Source organism: Rhamphochromis sp. 'chilingali' (assembly GCF_963969265.1).
Source record: "Rhamphochromis sp. 'chilingali' genome assembly, chromosome: 14".
Classification (NCBI taxonomy): Eukaryota; Metazoa; Chordata; class Actinopteri; order Cichliformes; family Cichlidae; genus Rhamphochromis; species Rhamphochromis sp. 'chilingali'.
This window is the reverse complement of record NC_137941.1, coordinates 9,803,447-9,823,347: the sequence shown is the minus strand read 5'-3', so window position 1 is coordinate 9,823,347 and position 19,901 is coordinate 9,803,447. Positions and strand designations below refer to the sequence as shown.

The 19,901-nt window shown below is 38.4% G+C and overlaps 1 protein-coding gene across 2 annotated transcripts; it reads left to right on the top strand.

The window, feature by feature from the left end:
• The first annotated feature begins 8,073 nt into the window (after positions 1 to 8,073).
• Positions 8,074 to 17,057, top strand: LOC308409590 (sterile alpha motif domain-containing protein 9). 2 transcript variants are annotated; one of them, XM_080902439.1, is made up of 4 exons: positions 8,074 to 8,699; positions 11,583 to 11,640; positions 11,728 to 11,792; positions 11,972 to 17,057. In XM_080902439.1, exons 3-4 carry the CDS (start codon positions 11,769 to 11,771, stop codon positions 16,442 to 16,444), a joined length of 4,497 nt encoding a protein of 1,498 aa, XP_080758565.1. In that variant the 5' UTR covers positions 8,074 to 8,699; positions 11,583 to 11,640; positions 11,728 to 11,768; the 3' UTR covers positions 16,445 to 17,057. The 2 variants fall into 2 exon arrangements, with proteins under 2 accessions (XP_080758565.1, XP_080758566.1); XM_080902440.1 differs by having other exon boundaries at positions 8,074 to 8,713.
• The last annotated feature ends 2,844 nt before the right edge of the window (positions 17,058 to 19,901 follow it).

The following is a 19,901-nucleotide window of genomic DNA, read 5'->3' as shown; positions in this document are numbered from 1 at the left end:
CAGTTTGAAATCTGAAGAAATCTGAGCGAAGGACGAATTTCCTACCCTCAAACAAGTCCAACTCATTTCAGAACGGTAATAGGTGAGAAAGAAATTCTTGAATTGTGAGCGTCAGGGGTGTCTGAAGATATTCGGGGACAAGCCTCATGTCTTAACTTTGCTTCGTTAAGGAGATATGACGATTCGAATATGCCTCTCATTACAGAAATCCAGCGGTGATTTTGAACAAGCTCTCCATTCACTTTATATGGAGAGTTTTCTGACATTGTGTTGGTCTGAGGAGATTTGCGAAAATTCTATAAATCCCACAACAATGATAGTGACATTTCCTGAAAGCCAGCAAAAATACCTACGTTTTGATGTATAATTTGTGGAAGTTGAGTGAAAATTGAGCAAGTAGCAAACAGTTGTTCGGACATGAAGAGAAGACTGCAAAACCTTCAGTGACACACTGGAAGCCAAGAGCATAGCAACCATAACAACGCATGTATTTTGTGAAAAATCACAATTTTGCAACTCAAAACTTTAAGAGGCATAAAAGTAAAACAGTAGAAGATTTGAAAAAGCTGAATCATACCTGAATAGCCCAATAATTTGTGAACATTTTAAAATTTGAATGGTTGTTCTAGGTGAAAATATGAGGAAGTAGTTAAGTTTCAAAAACAAGCAAATTTTAGCAGAATTGCAGAAGTTTCCCATTCATTTCAATGGGACAAATTAAAGGAAAAAAGCTTAATATTTTAAAAAGTATAATAGTTAAAAATAGCAAAAATCGTAGCAGGAATTAGCAAAAATAGCAGAATAGTTTAAAATTTGAACGGTGAAAATCGGCTGAAAATTGTGGAAGTAGTTTAACGGCGAAAAGTGTACGGAAGCAACTAGAATAAAGTATAAAGAATAAAGAGAAACAGGAACTCAATAGTGTGGATGCTTAAAGCATCCACACAATTATAATAAATACTGATAAAAAGCATGTAAACATAAGTTTAATATGTACATATGTATATGTGGTATATAGATGGTGTGGGGGCAGGACTTAGTCCTTTAGAGTGTGTTTGTCAGATCCACTGAGCGACCAATCATTGGCCGGTCTGACCCTCCCCCAGTCTGTGCGCTGCTGAGACATCTGTGTGTGCCTTCGTGTGCCAGTCAGATACGCCAGAGACACAGACGGTGAAAGATCAGTTTACCCGTGCGGCGAAGAAGCTAGCTGGATAGTGAAAGTCCTTTTTTTCTGCGAGAATAATAAGAGTGATACTGTATTCCAGAGGCCGTGAGCCAACGTGAGCACTGTGAAGCCCCGTGTAGCATTTGTTGCTTTGCATGGTCAGGTTTTTTCCTTTGCTTATTTGGATTGGATTGGTTTTGAGGACCTGAGAAGAATCGAGGATCCCTTTTCCAGTACTGGATGGCGAGCCCAGCCCAAAGAGCCAGATGAACTAGTAGATTGTAACCCGACTGGTTACAAACACACTGAGTGACTATTGGACATTGAAAGACTGAAATTGACTTTAAAAAAAGACACAAAAGACAATATATCCTTAGGTCGACCATTTGTGGGGTTTATTTTATTTTGTTTTCAAGAAGCACGCTCTACTTTTGTTAAATGTGCACAACTTTAATAATTGCTAATAAATGCAATTGTGTTTTCTACACCTACTGTGTACAAGTCCTCTGTTGTCATACACCCTTGGCTCCTACGAATCTAGAACCTGTCTGATCTGGTCCATATTTCCCTTCTGTCCGCGTACTGTGGTTAAAGGTAACTATACTGCCCGCACTACATGCAAAGAAGGCAAGAAGTAGCACTAACAGGTCTAGTATTGCACCACCAGTGTTACACATGCAAAAAGATATTTTGTGAAAAGGGTTGGCGTAATAAGCAAATGCTTCAGCCAATACCTTTTGATTAGCCTTGTCTCATGCTTTCTTGCTTTGTGGTAGATCTTTGTTCTGTTTTCGCTGAGATATTTGAATGCTAATCAATAAAAAAAAAATATATATATATATATATATATATATATATATATATATATATATATATCTGAAAGCATCACATTGCTAAAAATCAGAAGCTGTAACTCTATGTTCTTCTATCCAAAATACCTAACCCTTTACCACATAATTTAATATAAAAATAAAATACTGCATAAATCTGATATTTGAATATCTTTTTTAAAAGATTTTTTGTGGCATTTTTGCCTTTTTTTACCTGGTAGAGGAGTTCAGCACCAAGCTGAACTGGTGTGCTGATATTAGAATGACACCTTTGATAGCCATAACTATTGATAGATATTGTTTGACTGACATAATTTTTTTTAACTCTTTTAGCTGCAGAAATTGAAAAATGAGACATAATTTTCCTGCTCAATAGTGCAATGGAAACAGCAGCCATCAAAAGTGCCTGTAAATTGATCAGGAGGTTTGTGGAAAGCACGCCAATCAGTCCAGTTGCAGTTTAAGTGGGTATCACCCAGTTTAGTGCTTTCCCGAGACTCCGGATAGCTCTCAACACCCACGGTAACAGAGACACAATCATTTCTGCTTTGGGTAATTTCCAATCAAAACCACGACAGATAGTCAACATTGGAGCAGTACTAAACTTTGTGCAGGAAAATATGTTGTACTGCCTGAGAGGGGCAGCCATATTCAGCAGGGAGTACCCCAGCTTGTACTGTTGCTGAAATATGCAATGACCATGTGGAAGAATCTGCAACAGCTAATGGGTGTGTTGATTCAAGCTGCTGGCTCTAAGGCTGCTGACAAACAGAGGCTCAAGCAGATTGCTTTTCCAGACAGTATTGAATAGAATAGAATGCCTTTATTGTCACTATACAGTTGTACAATGAGATACAGAGCATCTCCTACTAAGTGTAAACATGCTGGGGGTGGGGGGTACAATTCTGCAGCGCTATGTACATATGGACAGTATTAACAAAGGGAAAAAACATATATATATATATATAAAATGTACAATATACAAGACGTAAAATGTACAATATACAAGACGTAAGTAATATGTAATAAATAGTGTTATGTATATACAGTTGAGTTATTGCACATAGAATTGGTATTGCACAGTGGTGGTCCATAGAGGAAGTGGGGGGGGGTTGTGTTATCTGTGCATGTGTGAGTTCAGGGTGGTTATCGCTTTGGGGAAGAAACTGTTTTTGAGTCTGTGGGTTTTTGTGTTGATGCATTGTGTTCATGACGAAGGACTTCCGACTACTACTTAGAAAACCACCGAAAATTCTTCATGCTCTGTCTTATTTAGCCCCATAATGCCAGGAACTGCTCTTTGTCTCTTATATTCGATATACATAACTTAAACTTCACATCACAGTGATGTTTAATTCATGCAGTACATAAAGAAAAGCATGAATAAATGGGTGGAAATACATCTCATTCAGACGCTTCTAAATTAATGAAAACCACTAAAATCCTGTTCTCGCACCAAATGAAACATGAAGTTGAAATGAACACTAAACACCAGGTTGTGCTGGTGATGCGAGAGATGTTTTTAAAAGGTTTCATTTGTAGGCACTTTGGAGTTTATGATTATAATTGCAGAAAGCAATTAATGAGTTCTTGTGCTTTTCCTTGGTGTTGGAGGTAACCACAGCGCAGCCAAGAATAGTGCTCAGAGACATTGTCTTGCTGGTGGATTGCTCAAACAGTATTGGCAGTAGTAACTTGCCCTGCGTGAGAGAATTCATGATCAGTGTTATCAACCACCTGCATGGACATGTCTCGTGCAGTTTGCTGACCATCCAAAAGTAGAATTTTACTTGAACACCTACCACACCAGACAAAAAGTTATAGACAAACTGCCTCAGCTGATGCTAACTGGAGGCTCAGTTGTGAATACAGGAGCTGCTATAAGTTATACCCTAAAAAACATGTTTTCTTCCACTAATTGTGGACCTAATACTGTGGCCACAAGATCTGCTGGATTCGGTGATAAATTATGTTTTCTTTTTAATAGTTACTTCAAGCTTGGGGATAAAGCCCACAGACAGACCATGAATCCTTTGAACCATAAAGAACCTGTAAATAATTTTACCTTATCTGGAAACTGCTTCTCCATGTAGCTCTGCACCGTGTAACAAACAGGTGTTTGATCAGACTTTTCTTTTTGGTCATTTTGATTCAGATGATGACATAACATTCACAGGACTGTTGCACTATAGAGCATATTAAACCTAGAAGTTTTACCTGTTTTACCTTTACCTTGGACACCCGACCCAAAATCCATAAAGTGAGTTTTGCGCTGCCAGCACTCCTGCTAAACAACCTTAAAAGGATGTGACTCACTATGTCTCTGTATGCTGAAAAAGTATGTAAACATAAGTTTAACTTCACTGGAGGAGGATCATTTTTTCCTTCTGATTTTTGCAGTTACCAGTGGTAATTCTTTTCAGTACATATGTAACACCCTATCTGGCCACAATGTGGCAGTGTTCCCAGTCAAATTTTACACACAGAAGCTTGTATGTAAATCTTGAAGTATCCAAAAGATGAAACAGAGAAAGTGTTTCATTTTGTCTCCTGGTTAACATGGTTACTGCACTTTTCTCTTTTTCCCACGGTTACAGTATTGAGTGTCCCTGCCTCTTTTGCACAAGACCAAGGTTCGATTCCCTGATTGAGAGATACTCCTTGTCTTTCTCAACCTTTAGAAAAGCAGAGTGCACACTGTGTGTAAGTCTTGAGGTAGGTTGGTGTTTCAGGGAATAGATTGTCAGGAATAGATCGTCTTTCTGTGCTTGGTTTTCTCTACAGTGTAAGAATATAAAAATACAGATGCAATAAAATTGGTCTTAATTTTAAGCACATGAAAACAGCACAAGCTGCATTTGTATGTCTTTGTCTTTTTACTATGCACTTTATTAACACAGGACACTCAACCCTCATTAGACTAAGCACATAACAGACATCTATTGAATAAAACACATTTATAGTTTGCTACTACTTCTACATACATGAGAGATTAAGGCCAACACCTGTAAATATCTTCCCCTTTTCAACTGCCAAATTCTTCTTTTCATTCTCATAAAAAAAAACCCAACTACATAACAGCTATATTTTCCTGCCACAGCTGGAACCCAGTATGAAAATGGTGTTTAGATTGAATTACGAAATATAGTAAATAATAGAGCAGGGTGATATGGCCAAAAATATTTATCACGATATATATTTGAAAATTTGCGATAACGATATAACTGACGATATAATTGATGCGAGACAAAATACAACTCCACAACATTACTAGCGCAAAAAGACAACCTTCCATTTATTTTCACTTAAACAAGAAGCTGGTTTTTATGTACATTAAAGCTTTATAAAAATTTAACAGTGCAAATGCAAATTCCTTGCTTAAAGTTTAACCAAAAGGCATTTCCAGTAGAAATGGGCTGACATATCCTGAGCATAACCATGTATAATATCCACTGAAGTTAAAAAGAGGTGCTTTGCAACATTAAACTGCAGTGTGCAGTACGTATTTTTCTGACCATAAGGTGCACGGGATTATAAGGCACATTAAGCGAAACAAAGCAGTCAGATAAATCAAACTTTATTAAACTCATTCTTCTTGCTTCCTTCACTTCTGTACCATTGATTCATTAATGTTGAATTCTCTGGCAGCTGCATGTTGTTGCAGTATATTAATGACTAACCTCGTATTGTGGATGGATTATCTCAGTTGTTCTCCTGACTGAAGTTTGGTCCGTTTACAGCATCCTGCCATGCGATTGCATTTGTCTCTAACTATCAGGAACTTTAACGTTAACTTTTATAAGTGGAAAAGTGTTAGTGTTCGTCCTCCAGCTTCACTGTGTTTATGTTATGCTAACGTAGCTGTGTCGCTAGCGATCACATAGCACATCATTATATAGCAGCTAGCCCAACTTCAGTAACCCTACAAACGTTTCCTGTCTTCATTTATGTTGGAAGTGATAGCAGAGCTGTACGTTTGATTTTTTTCAGAAATCTCTGTCAGAACATGCAATATCATGCTTAGGTAACTAGCGAAACTAGCGAGCTAACTTCCGCTAGCTCCCTGCTAACTTCTAACTCCGTTAAATGTAATAAATTTTGTTTTCATGGATGTCTGGAAGTTAAACTTCATAGTTACACCTGGTAAAGCAGCAATGCTGATCGTTTAATTAAAGATGACAGAATTTAGACAGTTTTTAACTCTCAGTGATGCTGCAGTGTTGTTTGACCTGAAGCATACAGAGTTTAGGACCCAGATTACTCCCAGATTTAAGAGCCTCTTAGTCCGACAAATACGACAATAACAACGGCCGCTTGCATGTTCTGCAAAAAAATGTGCTTTGTCGTGTATCTGACGGACAAACACCAAACCAGTTCCACATCACTGAAGTTGCACCATTTTTACAAACCAATTCTAGTTCATCTGATTCACTCAACAATCGGCCATGTGCGTATGAAAACAAAGGCACTGCGCATGCGCGTTTTACTCATATTCTATCGCGATATTTCATTTTCCTATCGTTGCCCAACATTATACCGGTATTACCGTGAACGGTATAATATGACCCAGCCCTAGTAAATAACTTTGGAAAAGTGCTGTTATGGAGTAGAAATTCAGAAGACTTCATGTCTGGGCTAAGCCCCTGATATTTGAAGGTCCAGATGATTTTCCCTACCTATATCTGTGAAAAATTGTTTCTAATATGTGCAGTATGGATCTTACAGTTTTCCAAGCTACTGCATTTGATCAATAAATCAACATTTCTATGAAGTGGTGCTTTTCCAACTGTCCAAATACGCAATTCTCCTGCTTCCGTATAACAACTCTTCTTCGACCATGGTGTACGCTCTACAACTGCTGTTAATGTTTCTTCTGCAGTCTGAATATTTACTGTCATTTCACCTCCGTGCTCTCTGTAGTATTTATCATTACCTTCTTTACCTACATTAATCAATATAGGAGGTCACTAGACGTTATTGTATTATTGAGTAACTTTCATGTTTTAATTCCTGCTATTTCAGTCGATGTCGGTGGTAAATAATCTGTACATTTTGCATTTAGTGAAATACTATACCTACTGCTTTTGGCCTTAATAATACACATCAATTTTTTCTCATTAATGAAATGTTTGAACCACTGGTTCCCCACAGTGCTATATGTGGTGAACTTGCCCCACCATAATCATTTCCCTTGCAGACGTTCACCAGGAAAATATATTCCACTGTGGTGGCGAGAAGGCTCTGGCACCCTGCTGATCCCTGGATTCAGGAGTAATGTGAATTGGCCACAAAACAGTAAACCAGATCTTCACCCTTGTTTGACAATGGGTGATGGACCATCCAGAATTATGGATTATGTCCTTTTGGGTTCAATATTCCAGGCCATTAGGTCCTCATATAATTTGGGCGAGAGCTGCGTTTGCAATCTTCCATCAAAGTGGAGAAACACAGATTCATGTTGCTATGCTTGAATGCTTCATAGTTTGGTGTTAAGCAGCTTAATAAACAAAAAGATACAAACAAAAAACCCTTCTTATGGAAATGGTTTGCAGTGCAAACACTGGCTGAATGGAAGGGACAGATTGCTTTCTTTTGTAGATTGTCTCATAAGAAGTCATTTAAAAGTCATCAGTGATCAGGGTGATTGCACTTGGCCCAGCTGTGATCATTTAACTGAAGAAAACGTGAAGTGTTATTCTACTTACTCGGTTATATACTTTGATTTTGTTTCCACTGTTGAGAACACACAGGGTGATTTTATACTACAAATGTACATGTGTTAGTCAAAGATGAACAGAAAAGTGCTGTTGCATTAGCACTATATATTTTATATGAATAAGGGCCATACCCCATTGAGTCCTTCCAGTTAAAAAAAAAAACTGCGATTTAACAGTCGTTTTTAAATTCAGATCTCTTAACATCCAGCAAATGATAGGTGGGGTGTGTTTCGCTACTCCAAAGCAATGACGGTAGAAAATAGGTCCAAAGTCTCAACGTGGACATCTATGGGGACTTTGGAGCCTCAAGGGGACATAAGTGGAACCGCAACTTTTAGTACCTCGCTGTTGCTTCACGTTCAGCTGTGGCACCCGCTGCTGGGAGCCACGGCGGAGATAGATGCAGTGATGCGCAGTAGGAGGATGCTTTTAATCCCTCAGTTTTTAATTTTTCACAAATTTTTTCCCAGCTCAGTTAAATTTCAGCTCTTAGATATTATACATGTGTTTTAAAATTCAGTTTAACTATTCAGTTGAGAAGGAGGGCGCTCTTTCAACCCTGGAACTGAATCTTTCCACTTTTCCACTCCCAGTGGAACATTTCAAGGACCTCATGGACTGACGCACTGACTCATTTGGGAGGGTTTCCGGGATCAAAGGATTTACAATATCGTTTCACAATTAATCAAGACGACGAAAAGAACATGATTCAATGCTGACAAATCACGGAGGAAGTCACCCATCTCGCAACAAGTATCGTTTCGGAAAGAATAATCGAAACACACGGACAGTTTTGGTTAGGTTTCAATTCCTGAGAATGACCCGCCCAGCTGAAGTCTTCTTCCTCAGTCTTCTCTCATCTGTATCCTCCGCAAACAAGGGGGAGAAGCCTCTTTGTTTTATTGCTCTCCAAAACCGCTACATTAACCTGGCTACGGAGCTCAGCTTTAAACCGAGAGGACTGAAGAGCGGACTGAATGAAATGTGAGTGAGTTTTGGTCAGTATTTGTTTTGAGCCTTCATTGTTATAAAGATAAATGGAAAAATAGTAAATGCGTAGTAAGGATGCAACCAGTTATTTTTTGTGGTTCTTCGTTTTACTTTACAGGGTTTGCCTTTCTATGATGACACTTCGCTTACTTATATTACCTTACATTACATATCTTCCTGTCTCCACTTAATACCTACTGTATCACATCTAAAAAGACTTAACCAGAAAGCAATTAACCAGTTTTTGAATGATTCTGTTGGTTCTGTTGCCTTAAGTCTTTTGGATTTGTGGATTGAACAAAAACATTAAACACTAAAGCTACTTCCTGGTTTTATTCTAACCTCTAGCTGGCATTGTAGAGCACACCACTGAAACCACTGGTGTGCTTCTGAATCAGAAGTACGGAAGAGGATTAGAACCATTAAAAAATGTGGGGAGTAATTTGGAATTGTAATAGAAAATTTCTATTATTCTCATTTAAAGTGTTTAAGTAGCTTATGCATATGCCTAGTTTTAACACTGTAATAGACTGTTCAGTGTAAGTTTCTAAAACTATATTAACTTATTTCAGCCTCAGTAGTTGGAGAAGACAACTCCCTTTGCAGGTGCTAATAACGCCAAGGGCACAAAACAACGAGCCTCGTGATGTGTGGTGTGATAAGTTTGTGACTTTTTCCCTCTTCCTTGTAATGGATAAAGAAGTGGGAGCACTACTTCTGTTTCAGAGCTCTCATGACTTTAGAACTGTGATGTTTGATTTGTGTTAGCTCTCCTGCTTACAGTAATTTAAATGCCTTGACCACAGCTGACCGTGTTGCAGACTTTATAACCTGAAAATTCCACCACATATTTTTTTCTTTGTGATTTCCAGTGGCCCTAATCCTCTTCCATACAGAGAAAACAGATATGTTTAAAATAATTGAGCTTAATTACAATGGGTATGCTGGCTGCAAAGAAACTTATTCTTTTACAGTGGCGGTCTTCTTCGGCCCCGTGTTTTAACAGGTGGCTTAATGAGATGGTGTCTGTGGCCAGGGTAGAGCAGATAAGATTTGATAGAGAGGGGAAACTGGCGAGTTTTTGTATGATTTGGCAACCATTTCTAGAATTCTTAAAAAAAATAACTGATCATAATTCATGCCTCACACTCCGCGTGAATTATTTTATTTGTTTGTTTTTTTTTCCGTTTTTTCTTTTTTTTCCTTCCTTTTCCTTTTCTTCTTTTTTCCTTTCTTTTTTTCCTTTCATGCTTATAATTTCACAAATGTTAAAAACAATAGCTGTTCTTGGTTGATTTCGTATAATCATGTTATGTTTAATTTAAATGCAAAAATAAAATTTATGAAAAAATAATTTAACTTAGTAGCAAAACTACTGTTATTGTAGTTGTAATAATTGTCCTGAACATAATAAATTCAGATTTCTGTTTCACTGACACTAAATCATGCTACAAATTCGACTCCAAAACTGATTATTGTATTGCAACGGGGTTACTACAAAAAATTCAGGCAGCTTTCTTAATCCTAATAATGTATGTAAATGGTTTTTCTTAATTTTGTATCATTAGAATATATTTCACCAAGGACCACACTGGAAAACAGGATCATGTCAAGGGCTTGACATATGTACTTTGCTTTAATTCAGTCAGTACACAGTTCCACAGAGGCTTCTCATGCAAGCACACACTGCACCATACAACTGACTCAAAACATCTTACTATGTAATATGCCACATAGTGCACCTGAGCCAAAGAGCAGAGCCTTCTGCCAATAAGCCAGCTGCACATGAAAATTCAACTTTTCTTTAAAACTGATCATTACTCCTCACTTTGAGATCAGTGAACCTCCGTTTCCTCTGCCTTCACCACCTTCACTTCAACACAGAGTTCAGCGTCAATGGGGCCTTCTCACACGTACAACTTACCTATACCAAGCACATTAATTTATAATCCTGTATTATTATACGTATTATCGAGGCTGCTGTCTCGATGTAACTAAACATCCTCTTTGAAATAAAAAAGAACTGAACTGAACTGAGGATAAGTGGTGAGACCACAGGCTGCTTCCTGGTTTTAAGGAAGGAAGCAGTGTTTCTGTATCTTGCTTCTCTGTTTGTTCCTTGCATGTGTGAATGCAACAAAGAGCTGTGTTAACTGCCGACACTTTTCAGAAGTGTTTGTAAGGTCATGCAGTGATCTCCAACACAGGTCTGTTTCTAATGCAGTACAGGCCTGAACCCTATCAAGATCTAAGCTCTGCGTCCTGGCTCCTGTGTGCAGAAACCTCTCTAGAGTCTCTGAATCTTTCATTTATTAAATTGTTGAAATAATTGCCCAGTTTCATAGAATGATGAATTCCCCATATTTACTTTAAAAACGCTCACCTTCTCTGGGATGTTCTTTCAAAAGACAGTCAAATTATACAAATTTTATTCAAAATATTTGTTTAGCACTATACTGTTTTTCCAGTTTTTAGTTTCACAGGTGCCAACTTATGGTAACTTATAGGTTTTCAGCAATATATGCTGCCATCCAGATTACATCTTTTTCAAGTTCTTACTTATTTCATGAAGACAATGCTAAGTCATATACTACATGAATTCCAATTGTGTGGTTGCTGGGTAACCAATTGCTAAACAGCCCACCCTGTAATCAATACTTGGCACCTATCGAGACCACAGAAATAAAGGAGACCAAAAACTGTATATATACTGAAATCCTGTATAGCAAAGCACATCTTAACGATTATTGAGATTAACAATGTCATACATATTCCCCCTGAAACTAAATAAATTAGTCTCGTTGGTTCTTAAATCCCTCCCTTGTTACTCCTAAACTGCCTCAGCCATGTGTTTATAATACTTCTACTTTTTTGCAGCATTACCAATATGTGTGAAAAGTTGACCAGCCATCATTGATGATCAGGAAAAATTAAGGTGAGGCTGAACTTGCTTAATTTGAGTTACAATCAATACAGTTACTTTTCCTCTATTGCTAATATTTCTATTTAAATTATTTTGTAGCATCACTAATCTATATTTGTGAAAGAGGAAGCAGTACTGTCATGGCAGATCAAGGTGAAATGAAGGTAAGTAAAAATTGAAAAATGCTTCAATAAAACAAATATTAAGAAGTGAGCTTTTATAAATTAAAACATAGGTTCATGTTTTAAACTGTTCCACATAATACTAGACATATTCACTAAATATTGAAGTGTCTAATAATTAATTTAGAAATTAGGAATGTTAACTGGACTTTATATTTCAGTGCCAGGAAGATGATCTGTCATCAGACATACAAGATTGGAGTAAACATCAAGTGAGGCAATGGGTTCTCCAATTGGATCGCGTGGATGACAAAGTTGCTGAAATATTGTTTAATGAAGACATCAATGGTGAAAGTCTTCTGCTTTTAGATACAACTGACTTAACCAAAATTGGTGTGACTTTTGGACCGGCTAAACTTCTCATTCGTGCCAGAGATGAAGTTGTGAAATTTAAAAAAGAAGAGCCAGTAGGTTCTAGAAACCAGCCTGGGAAACCGTGCAAGCCGTATCCATTTTGTAGATACCACGATACATTCAGATACACGGAAAGCAGCATTCTTGATGTTACAGAATCAGGTGCCTCAGATTTGATTGAACCCTGCCATGAGTACAAAGCTTTCACCAGCACAACAGAAGAAACTAAAATGAAGAAGTTCACATCTGAGGTCATTCGCTTTGCAGCTGCCTGCATGAACAGCCGCACCAACGGCACCATACATTTTGGAATAGGAGACAAACCGGAGTTCACCCACGGTCAAGTGTTGGGAGTGGTTGTTGAGGACAGAGAGGCTTTTGCAAATGAACTAAAATCTGCCATTGATAGGTATTTTGAATATAAACATAAACAAGCTGCTCAGACATGCATCAAACCTCCACGATTTGTTGAAGTTCTCAACAAGAACACGACATTATCTGACAAATGTGTCATAGAAGTCGACGTTGTTCCAGAGACTACGATCTGTAAAGAAAACGGCTACCACACAAACACCATAAAAAAGGGCAAGAAAAAAGGCAAAATGAAAGAAACTGAATCAGAACCATCAAAATGTTTCTTTATCCGTGATGGTGGTAGCAGCAGAGATCTTCTTGTGCAACCAAACAAGCGAGAGTACGAGCAGTTTCTAGAAAGTATGGCTCAGCAATTAGAACTCCGGAAAAAGGCAGAAGAGAAGCACCTCAGTGTGATAAAAAACAGCACTCAGGGCTCTAGACTCAGTCACATGATCACTGGTGGCTCTCTGTCTTTAGATAAATCAAATGTTGAGCAGTATGTGATAATAACTAACAAATCATACCCAAGCCAGTTAGATTATCTAAAATTTCTTGTAGATCTGAACCCAACAGCGGTGTTGGACTTTGATCCAGAATCAGCTAAAGAGGGATTAGAGCAATATTTTGACCAGCAGAGCCCAGTAAATATTCATTCACCGGCACGATATAAAATCACAGAAGGAGTTGAAGACATTGCGAACAAGTTGAAATTAACGCAAAACACCAGCTGGGTGTTCTGCAATGGAGGCATTGAGCATGAGTCGCCCTCAGACATTGACCAGTGGTTAATGGACAAGGGAGCCTCCATCAGAGATGTGATTTCCTTCTTGTGTCGCAAAGATGTCCTTCCAAACAAGAGGTTCCTCGTCATTTTTTTAATTTTGTCAAGAGTAAGTGAGAAGATGGACCCCCTTGTGGAGACTTTCAGTACATTCTGGCAGGAACTCAGAGGCACAGATCAGATCCTTTGCATATGTGACAATGACAAAGCATTCAACTCCTGGAGAGACTTAATTGAGGCTCGATGTGGAATCAACATCTCAAGTAGATGCATACATGATCTCAGCTTTGCAGAAGTCAATGGCACTATCCTTAGCCTTTGGTCAGAGAATCGCAGATCCAGTCGTTTCCTACCGTGTGGTGGGGGAAGCAAAGTGCTATTTGAGAAGAAAGTGGAGCGAAGTCTGAGTACCTTAGATGTCCTTTGTGTGAACCAATGTGAAGGAGGAAATGAGGAAAAAAATGTGATAGAGGAGAACTTCTACAAGGGTGGAAAGGTGACGTGGTGGAATTTTTATTTCTCGGAGCAGCCCGGATCCACACCGTTTATCAAACGAGACCACTTTGACTACATCAAGGATACAATCATACCTGATTTATCCTCTCTGAGAAAAGCCTGTGTGTTGTTTAACCTCATGCATGTACCTGGATGTGGTGGGACAACTTTGGCCATGCACATATTGTGGTCTCTCCGGAACACATTTCGTTGTGCTGTCCTCAGGAACAACAATGCTGACTTTGCTGAAGTAGCCAGTCAGGTGACCAAACTTCTCATGTATAAATATCAGGAGCAGCTGCCAAGTGTCCCTGTTTTGCTGATGATAGATGACTTTGATGATATGGAAAAAGTATTTGACTTGCAGCAGCTCATTGAAAAAGAATGCGAAGAGAAAAAAATTCAGTCTAAGTCTGCGCAGGTGGTTGTCTTGAACTGCATGAGATCAGAGTCTTCTGAAACGACTGGGCAAACTGCAGATACTGTATTCATTGGAAATAATCTCTCTGAGAGGGAACAGAAACAGTTTGAGGAAAAACTAGTCGAAATAGAGAAAACTTACAAAAACACTGAAACATTCTATGGTTTCATGATCATGAAGAAGAACTTTAAGTCAGAATACATTGAGAGTGTGGTCCGCAACACACTGAAGAGCTTCAATATGAATCAGAAAAATGCCCAGCTTCTTGCAGTTTTAGTTCTGTTGGATGTTTACTGCCGCGGGGCCTCTCTATCAGTCTCTCTGTGTGAGGAATTCCTTGACCTTCAACCAAAACCGTTTTGTGGATCCAACAAAGTTGAATGTGGTTTTGGAAAATTTTCTACTTTTATAACCAGCTGTTCAGTTCAGGGTAAGGTAGTCTTCAGAGCTGTGAAAATGATTCACTCAAGAATTGCAAAGCAGTGTTTGTTGGAACTTAAAGCAACACACAATGTGAAAAAAGTTGAAATTGCTGACCTTCTGCTGAACACAGACACGTTTTATGAAAGCACACAAGGCAAAAGCAAGCTCCTGCAAGATGTTCACCACATTTTGGTCAAGCGATATCATGAATTAGAGGAATCACAGTTCTCTCCACTCATTCAGGACATTGCACATGAAACACCTGGACTGGAAGAGATGGTGTTAAAAAATGCCTCAAAGAGATATGAGAAAGATCCCATTGTCTCCCAGTTACTCGCCCGGTACTATTACCTAAGAAAGAAAGATTTTGTAGAGGCAAAATTTTGGGCAAAAAAAGCAAAAGATCTTTACAAAGACAACTCCTATATTGCAGATACATCAGCACAAGTGATCAAGCATGAGCTCAAGAATGCCATTGCAGACTGCAAGGAAGAATCCATCCGTCCAGAGAAACTGAAAACACTTCTGAAACTGGCTCAGTCAGCATTGGAAGCATTCCAGGAAACACAGAACCTTGCAAAGAAGGAGTCACTCCAACGATTACAAATCAAAACAGACAACTGTACTTTCAACACCTCTGGCTGCCTGGGAGAAATTCAGGTTGGTGTGCTTGTCACTGATGTGCTGGCAAAGACCCCTGTGTTCTCTTCTGATGGTCTTCGTCATGACATAATGAGCCAGGTTCTTTCTGGAGATCTTAAACTTTACGACCTAGAAAGTAAGGATCGTTGGCACACCAAAAACAAACCCTACTATGTCATTCTGAAACAGTTTGAGGATGTACTTTACAACCTTAAATACAGGATGAAGAAGAACATAGACTTCCTTGACAATTTTTATGTAAATCTGGGCTCCAGATTTGGAATGAAAGATAGCCGTGAGCAAATGTCCCAAAATGAGCTTTTCAGATGTTTCAGAAATTATGCAAAGGTTTTCTGTAAGACAGATTCTGCATCTCTTTTGAAGAATAAAACCTTGCACACTATGTTGGAACTACACCAGACGAGACAGTTCCTGGAAGAGGAAAAGGCTGACACCTATTCTGGGATTCTGAGCTGTCTCTCAAATGAACCCTCAACTGCAAAGTTGGAAAAGATTGCTAGACAGTATCTCTTTATTTGGCAGTGTAACCCAACTCCAAAGGAGAAAGTGAACTTTATCTATGTCAATGTTGTGTTGAGTCGTCTTAAACTGGGATCACATCGGTTACAGCCATATGAAACCATGGTAAATCTTCTCCCCCAAGTTCTTTGTGGGCAAATCCCACTGAGTGAGAGTTTGCCGCTCTACTTCATTGCAGTTCTGCTGTTATGGCCAGAGCCAAACCGTCCGGTATACAGAGAACTTAGAAGGTACATCTCACAGATGAAAACCTCTTATCATGCAGAGATGAAGGAAGTGTACAATGGCAAGAGTCCCGTTATTCATTTCCTCCTGGGAAAGAAGCCTGGTTATGAACGACTGGTCCACATTGGAGAGATCAAAAAGTGCATCGTGGATGGGCAACAGCAGTTTGCCTCCATGTGGGGAAGTGGCACAATATGGAAGGAGAAGAAGGTGGAGGAGCTCCTTTATAGGGTCACAGGGGAGGTGCATAGTGATTGCATAATGGCAGATACTGGTCTTCCAGTCACCCCAATGTATCGGAGCCAGATTAGTGGGCATGCAGAGGGGTCAAAAGTGTCATTCTTCATAGGTTTCTCCATGAGAGGACCTGTTGCATTTGACATTGGACAAAAATGATTATGCATGGTCATGACAGAGATGAGACACGCTAGCTTTTTCTGGCAGAGTTTGCACTGGACATCTGCATAATTGTCGTCTTTGGCTTATATGTGATTATGTTTTCCTGTGTACTTTACATAAATGATGTTTGTATTTTTGTTATTGTTGCAAGGGGTGGGGGCATTTGTCATACAAAACCTTTGAGCAATGTCTTAACAACATTTACACTGTAGCTCACAAGTCACTGCAAATGTTAGTCTTTTTTAATAACTGATATGTGATATTTGAAAATTAATGTAACTGTTACTGGTTGGCGCGTTTTAGGTTATATGACTGAAAGTGATATATGATGGATTTAATAGTATAGTTAAATCATTTTTATAGTACATTTATATTTGATTTGTGTACTTTTGTACTACTAATTTTTTGCATAATGATTATTTGATTAATACAACTAAGTTGTATATGAAGTTGTCTAACGTTTAAAATTCCAACACTTGACGTTTTATCATATTGTCTTATATTACTTTTGCAGTTTTTGCAACATGATTTGTTTTTTGGTTTCCATGTAAAATCTAGCACTGAATTTTGCAATACCTTTTCTACCTAATAAAGATGTACTGCAACATTACTATGTAAGGGTTACTTTAAAATGCACTGCACATGCACTCTAATAGTTATATGTAGACTCCAGAAATGAAGAAGTGCATAACTATGTTCAAATTAGGGGGGAATGAAATTGAATGGATCAGTTTAGGTCATATGCAAAAGCTCTAAGAAGCATTTGCATTATATAACCCTGTGACTGCTCCTCATACAGCCTAAAGTGTGAGGTGCTTTATGCTTTTTTTGGATGACAGACCAAAAAGGAAGAAATAGTATTTATGAAACATTAAACAATGCAGGATATATAGTTAAAAATGGATAACTACAGTTTATTGTCATGCAAACAATAAAATGCATATATTCAGGCAGCTAATATGTTAAAAAGTGAATGGTTAACAGGGCAGTGCTGCCCTCTTTTATCTTCCCATCTACTTCCCCCCTGCCCTGCACAGGCTTGTGAACACACGGGCTCCACATGGTGTTACCTATCATTATACCTGTGGGTCAGGATGATAGGTAAAGTATGGAGTCTCGCTGAATGTGGGTGCTACTTTCTGGGCTTTGTGAGTATAAGTTCATGGCCCCCAGAGACACATCTAGTCTCTCTCACACTCATGGCTAAGCAGCAGGTGGCTCACCATGTGACACACATCAATAAGAGATTACATTTCTAAATCTGACACAAGATAGTGAACATCACCACTGCATTTCTTCTGTGAAGGCCTTTAATGCATCTTCGATTTTGGATGATATTAACCTGCAATGGAAAACAGTTTAATTTGCTAAAAGGGCATTTTAATATTAATAGGTACAATGTTAGTACGCTAACATTCAGTGTATGTTTGTCTACAAACTACATAAGTAGTTAAGTACACTAATATAGAGAGGTAGAGCTTTTGCAGAATTTAACTAAAACGTACCACCAGGGGGCAGCAACTCATTTGTTTTATTAGGAAAAGCCAACAGTGTGAGAGAGAAGTAATTCTGAATTACAAGCTGAACAGTGTCTGCAGCTGAAATCATTTTGTAGCTTTTATAATGGTATTTTGGGTTTTAGTTGAACATCTCTGTGGCTGTCCCCCTCCATACTGTATGCTGACAGTAAAAACACATTAAAGTGGTTTTAAAAAAGTCCAGTTGATCAAATTGTCTGAGCCCTTAGGTGATTTAATTAAAATCCTGATATTAATTGTCCATACTCTAATAAGATGCCTGTTCAAATTAAATCCACCAATCAGAAACAGGCCTGAGATGTAATCTGCTAATCCAAATGATCCAGTTGAACTGATTTAAAATCACGGACTGAAAATAATTGCCCACATTTGAATCAGCTGTCAGTTGCCACGGTGATATCATCTCTCATCACTCACTGTCACTCTATATCCCTGTTAAATTTGCCCCGGCGCACCTCTTGATAAACTGTTTCTAAATCTGAGCCCGTAACTCATTTTTAAATGGTTTTTGAACCATAAGAATCCCAAGGACTTGCTTTACACGTTAATGGTTTCAAAAATATCGTCATGGTAAGAAAATTTCAAAAAAGGGGGCTGCCCTGCCTTTACTGGACAATCAGTGTAAATATAATAGATCTCTATGCAGCAGCTAGGTGGGATACCTGTCACTTGGATGGCTCCAGAGCAAAGAGTGTGAGAATGCTGGCTTAAAGAGGATAATTGCTACCATTTTTTTCTATATTCTGATGGGTGATTGATGGCTTTTGAGTGAAAACTGTGAATTTGGTGTGAATTTGTTTGAGTAAAAAAAACCCTCTCCTTCGCCCACTCACTGTTAGTTTGTCCCTCCACTCAGCACAGAGCTGCAACATAAGCTCAGAAATGGACTTAAAAAACCCCACAAAACTAAAATACAACTGAACAGAAAAAATAGTTTAATATCTTGGATCTGGCTTAAGATTTGATTGGTGTCTCTGCAACTGCTAAAGTTAAAGCTCAAATTAAGCAAGGTTCGAAACTGATTTGAACAGTCGATCTGCTCGCACCCTAGAGGTATATAAACTAGTTAAATATACAAAAACATAAACAAAAAGAAAAATTAGGCTGTCGCGCTAGTAAACGTGTTTGTAGTTCGACCTTTATCGTTTGTTTTTTTAACTTAAATTTTAATACAATTCAAGTAGAATTTATAAATGAACTTCACCATAACGCCAATGCATTATATTAATACTTTAGACAGAGTACCCACTGTTTCTTTATGCACAGATGGCTTATTCTTCCTGATTTCTTCTGTTTTTCTGACATGAGTCAGACGATATCTCCAAGTATAAGTACCCCTGCACCACATGGCTGAAAGCAATCTTTAGAAGGTCACTTCTGGGGGTCAGAAGGTCATCATTCTGGCGATAAGTATAGCCTTTCTCTAACATATTATGGAGCAAGTTAGATGTGTGAGCTATCTATAGACGTAGATTCAGAAGAACACATGCTGTAAATCTTTTAGCAGCTTCACTTGGACGTAGCTTGGCAACCTGAGATGTTACATTTAGATGAGTCATGTCACTGTAATTCGTTGACATTCATACCAAAGTGAAACTTTAGGCATACGGGAGGTGAAAAGGTCAAAGTGGCCATGTGAGTGAAACCCGATGCTCCTGCCAGAGAAAGGAGTTTCTGCTGCTTCACACAATGTGAATTAGAGAACTAAAAGTGAAGAACACATTTTAAAATACTTTGAAGTTAATTTAGCCAGACGCTCATATCATAATAATATCATAATACTACATAACACTGTAATATTATGGTTGCTAGTACACATAATCCACTATCCAAATATTGCCATCATCCAAAACTAGTAATTCCTAAGACCTGCAGCAGAGTTTGATGAGTGAAATTGTGAAACACTTTCCTTATAT

Bases quoted from the DNA above. Each gene is read 5' to 3' on its own strand.
- LOC308409590 (XM_080902439.1), top strand. From the start codon at position 11,769: ATGGCAGATCAAGGTGAAATGAAG. The intron at 11,793-11,971 runs GTAAGTAAAAAT...TTTATATTTCAG, and splicing joins CAGATCAAGGTGAAATGAAG to TGCCAGGAAGATGATCTGTC.